At 45.2% G+C, this 5,419-nt stretch overlaps 1 protein-coding gene across 1 annotated transcript; it reads right to left on the bottom strand.

Moving 5' to 3' along the window:
- Nucleotides 1-2,128: 2,128 nt before the first annotated feature.
- On the bottom strand, nucleotides 2,129-4,180 carry KIF2B (kinesin family member 2B). The gene has a single exon (XM_026512291.2). The coding sequence runs from the start codon at nucleotides 4,178-4,180 to the stop codon at nucleotides 2,129-2,131; it is 2,052 nt and encodes a 683-aa protein (XP_026368076.2).
- Between the last annotated feature and the right edge of the window lie 1,239 nt (nucleotides 4,181-5,419).

The following is a 5,419-nucleotide window of genomic DNA, read 5'->3' as shown; positions in this document are numbered from 1 at the left end:
AATGGAATTAATGAAATGGCAAGAAATATACAATAGAGAAAATAAATGGCCAGGTGTTGTTTCTTTGACAAGACTAATATAATTTATAAACATATTACAAGTCTGATTAAAGGAAAAAAAGGTACAATATCAGGAATGAAAACTTAGGAACCAATAATATGACCATTAAAGATAATGAGCATACTCTAGTTCTATGATAATAAATTAATACAACTTATTAAAACTGCATAAGAAATACTAAATCTAAATCATTTTATATCCACTACATACATTGAATCAGTAAAATCTTCCCATGAAGAGAACTCTGGGTGAGATAAGACTCGTAGGGTGAACAAGGTGGTAGAATAGGAAGTCCCCAGTTCCTATTCTCGTCAATAAATGATAGCGCCATCCACACACAAAAATGTGGTTTTGGGAGCTTGGGGATCCAGGCAGGGGTTGATGAAATTTCAGCGAAGCCTAAGACTGAGGAGAGCTGCTTGGAGAAGGCAGTCCCACATCTTAATGGCAGGTTTGCCAAACATGGTCACTTGCAGACTCAAAGAATTCATATACCCTGTGGACTGAGTCTCACTTGGCTCTGGTCCTGCAACTAGCTCCTTCTGCTGTTGATCTCCAAAGTTTCATTTGGTTTAAAAATAATATATAACTTTACTTGCACAGATAAAGCAGCAGAGGGGGAGATTATTTAGAGACCATAATCTTGTCTAGATACTAAAGATCAGGTGTTCCCGATGATCCTAATTGTTTTATACTGATAGCTGTTTGCTAGGACATTACTGTTCTACTCTCTAGTAGTTATGTGTCAGTTTTCCTTAGTGCCAGTGAGTTCTTTGCAACTTAGAGGAAAAATTTTGAAAACAACAGGACATAACTGCCAAAGGTAGTAACAGAATTTGGACACTCATTTTCTGTGTCTGCCAAATTCCCCAGTCTGCCATGTACTTTCTTTGCAAATCATTCCACTTTATTCCTTAAAAACGGAATTTGGAACTGGTGGACTTGGAAGCAAAAGATCCTTAATTGTGTCATTATAGCATTTTATCAATATGTTTGCTTAAGGTAGGTGTGTATTAGAGTATTATATTTATATTTGCAAATTATATTAGCTTCTATCATCTTCTATTTTTCTTCCCAAAATGATGGAGTTCGTGATCTCTGAATCAGGATTTTTTTTTCCTTATTTAATTGATTTAAGGCATTGATATCTCCCACATTCCCTGTGAGGCCTTTATGGGATGTGTCCTGTTTCAGGCCAGAACCTTTCTACTACTTTGCTGACTGGCTCCTTACCTTAGCTTGTGGGAAGAAAGCTTTTTATGTGAATTATGTAAGCACAAAATTTGGCAAGAAACTAAGAGGGAAAAAAAGCTTAAAGACACCATAGTCAACAAAGCCAATTCTTATGTAACACACATATATACACATACTTTATCACTCTCAGGAAGCACAGCACTTTGCCAATTTCAACTCAAAGATTAAAAATAAAAATCTCTCTCAATTCTAGCTTCTCACACAGAGTCCCTGAAAGAAAATCCCTCCCTTCCCCACCTCCCCTATTATGACTGGAGCTTAGAAACCATTTGAACCTACACAACCATGCAACAGAAAGAGATTCATGAGTGGGTTTCATTAGATTTATGCCATTGTGTACCCCTGGACCCTTTAATCTGCAATGTGATGCCTTCCTGGTCACAGATTTGGGGTATCTGGTTTCATCACAGCTAGACTCTTTCTACAGCGGGGTTTCTCAGCCTTGGTACTATTGATATTTTCAACCAGATAGTTATTTGTTGTGGGAGTCTGTCTGGTACATCGTAGGATGTTCCATAGCATCTCTGGCCTTCTACCTAATAGATGCCAGTATCACTGCCCACTCAAACTCAGTTTTGACAATGGAAAATGTTTCCAGACATTGTCAAATGTCCCTGGGAGGCCAGTGGTTCCCAGTTGAGCACCAATGTCCTACAAAATGAAAACAAACTACAGAAATACAAAGGAAGAAGAAAGAGGACATTTCTGACAAGCATATTTTAAGATGTTTTAAGCTTTCCAGGAGGATCTTTATATCTAGATAATTTGGACATTTTCTTTTATAAGAGAGGTAGGGGCCACAGCAGTGTATCCATCATTTCAGATCTGACCTCTTGCCATTGGCTCCACCATACTTGGTCTTCTTTTGGAGGTCAGCTCGTAATAATTTCAGTTTCTTTTGAATCTCAGTCAGAATACCTATTTTCTGATCCAGAATGGACAATAACTGGGTAATGCAAAAATCAACATCATAGTTTACCCCACCAGCTGTCTCCTGGATGTTGTTCCCTGGCCATTGGCTTGATTCCTTCCATGAAGTCCTTGTATCCTCCGCTAATGGAGTGGATAATGTTTCAATGTCTCTAGCCTGTTCTTCCTCCTCACTCTGTATACAAGGTATTTTAATAAATCCGTCCCTCTGAAGGGATGTTTTTGAATCTCTAATGTGATTTTCCAACATCCTTGGCACCTCAGGTCCAACCGGATAGAGACAACGATGATGCGTGCTTAAATCCAGAGTCAGTTCTTTCACTCTATTTGCGTATCTTAAAGTGTTGAGGGTGTTTTCACAAGAGGCCATCCCTGGAGAAATAGTAGCAATCATACAAGTGGAGGAGTTCTGGCCTATAAAGGAGTCCCGGAGCACCTGCGTCAGTTTGCTGGCTCTGAATGGGGTATGAGATTTGTTCTGACCCAGAGCCCGGATGCATTCTTTGAGAGCGAGTAGACTTTTATTAATCTCTGCCCCTTCCAACTGCCTTTTCCGGTTGGCTTTGGCAGTATCTGCTCCTCTTTCATTCCCAGCTAAGTCAACGAGGGAGAACTTGCCGTGCAGTTTCCCTCTTGACTTTAGGATGATCTGGAACACTGCGTGGCTCCTGGATGAGTGGGCATTGACTGATGTCTGTCCAGAAGTCCGACAGCTGTTTCCTAATTCCACGAGGTTCAGCACATCTTCCACACTACACACCTCCTGCTCCTGCAGTCCGACCACCTGGATTTGCTGATTGCCATCCTCAAGGACTTGCAGCTTCTTCTTCCAGTTCAACAGATCATACACCTTGCCCCCATAAATCTCAAAAAATGTCCCATAGACTTTGAGGTCCAGCTTCTCATAAGCTGTGGTTTTGAGCAGGAGGAAGACGTCCTGCGCCACCAGGGCATAAATGCCTTTAGAACAATCTTGTTCCCTTCCCGAAAAGGCTCCGCCCATAGTGTGCGTTTTCCCACTGCCTGTCTGCCCATAGGCAAAGCAGGTGGCCATGCCCTTACGGAAGATGGACTCCACCAGCGGCTGGGCAGTGAACTGGTACACTAACTCATTGGAGGCAGTGTCATCAAAGGCATGGTCGAAGCAGAAGGTCTGATTCTCCAGGTAGCGAGTGAGGTCTACCTTTTGCTTGGACTCATGCACCATGACCACGTTGTCCGAGGGGATGGTGATGACGTCCAGGTCCTTCATGGTGGTCTCTCGCTGGTTCAGCGGACGCTTCCTCACGCAGACGCAGATCCGGTGGTCTTCCCGCGGCTCCAGGCTAGACACCTTGCTGCAGTCCAGGTGCCTGCGGTACTCTTCGATCATGCGCATGATCTCGTAATTGGGGTTTCCTGTGTTGACATTGAGGGCACGCTGGGCTCGGATCTCCAACTGCAGCCGCCTGCGCTTCTCCCGCTGTTTTTGCAGTTTCTCAATTTCCCGTAGGCAGGGAGACTTTTTCCGCTTCATCAGGCAAGGATTGCTGGGGACCCTCAGAGCCACGCTGTCCCCTGAGGGCGTTTCGTTTTTCTGTGGGACAGCCGCAATCCACCCCGTGGCGGTGCACTGGTCCCCGATGGCCGAAGAGGGCGCCAGAGACACGGGCAGCAGGGAGGACGGCCTGTGGTGTTCAGCAGAGGCCAGCGCTGGATTCAGCAGGAATATGGTCTCTAGGTCAACCTTCTTGCCCTTTTTGACTCCTTTTTCGACCCACTCTACCGTGACCCAAGAGTTTTCTCTTTTGATCTCTGTGACCACAGCAAGATGGATCCGCCCGTCGCTGCGTTGGATCGCCACGCAGATGCCCACTTGGACGTCTCCCAAGTGCGGCTTCATGGGTTTCAAGGATGCGAGGCGAGGGGCGGCGGGGAGACATAATTGGCTGGCCATGGTGAAGGATGGAGGTGTCAGGGCTCGCTTTCGGGGGCCCTTGGGGTTGGAGCAGCAGGACCGGAGCCCAAGCCAGCCTGAAGCACCCAGGGCACTGAGGTGCTTGTGGTTTGCACCTGCCTTTGTGAGTCCCATCCTAGGGCTCCGCCTGAGCCACTGGCGTCACAAAGGAATGGAGACAGGAGGCAGCGGAGCCTAGGGGCCGCTAGGTGAAAGCGTGGGGGCGGGGGGAGGTGTCGTCACATTCGGTTTTCTAGGTACAAAGACAGCTGGAATAGAAAAATTGTTCTCTGCCACCGAGTACATAGGGGTCGGAGTATGGAGTGGCGTATGTGTTCTATGAACATTTGCGCTTAGGTTTTGGGACTATCCGTTCTCCCCTGCAGTCTTGACCTGCAGCGTCAAAGCTCAGTGCTTCAGTTTGAGAACTAGTGAATGTTCCCTTCAACTTCAGCCTTCCAGCGATCAGCAGGAACAAGTGAAGGCAGAGCTGTCTGCAAATCACAGGCTTCTAAGGACAGGATCCCAGAGAAATTCCCTCCTTCTTCCGGCCAGCACCCTCTCCGAAACTCGCTTGACTTTAACCGTCACAGCTTGAAGTTATTCCTGTTTAGTGGGATTTCTCATTACAAAATCAAAACGAGTTGAATGCAGTGGGTTCTTGTGGTAATTTGCTAATATGGCAGTTTCTTCGGTGCGGGCGCATCTGGGGCTGCAAACACAGGGTTTATCAGGTTCCGTGTGGCTCTGAGAGCTGTAAAGCGGATTTTGTTGCATTGCAGACGCCACCATTTTTGAGATTATTTCAGTAATTACCTTTCTAAATTCCTTCAGTAATTACACGACTGGCCTCATTATCCATAATTTGGAGAGAAAGGAGGGACTGTTGGTGAAAAGAGAGAATTCATCTTATACTCTCTCCTCATCCCAAAATGTGTGTGTGTGTGTGTGTGTGTGTGTATGTGTGTGTGTGTGTGTCCTTTAGAAGTTGTTAAGGTGGGGCCGGCAGGATGGTCAGGGGAAATGGAAAGGCAGCTAAGATCAGAGGCAAGCATATATTTTGGCAAGATTGCAGATTTTTTTTTTTCTGTAGGATGATTTGCTTGCAAAAACAACAACAACACTTAAAATGTTTTTATATGAGTCCTGGTATCTGGGTAGGCTTTGGTCTATTGTATACAATCTCATTTCACGTGCATACATTATAAAAAGAAATAAAATTGTTGAGTGCCTATTAGT

This window comes from Ursus arctos, unplaced genomic scaffold, assembly GCF_023065955.2.
Source record: "Ursus arctos isolate Adak ecotype North America unplaced genomic scaffold, UrsArc2.0 scaffold_24, whole genome shotgun sequence".
NCBI classification, from domain to species: Eukaryota; Metazoa; Chordata; class Mammalia; order Carnivora; family Ursidae; genus Ursus; species Ursus arctos.
This window is presented reverse-complemented; position numbering and strand designations above follow the sequence as displayed.

Excerpts from the sequence above, each read along its gene's own strand:
- KIF2B (XM_026512291.2), bottom strand. The coding sequence starts at position 4,180 with ATGGCCAGCCAATTATGTCTCCCCGCCGCCCCTCGCCTCGCATCCTTG.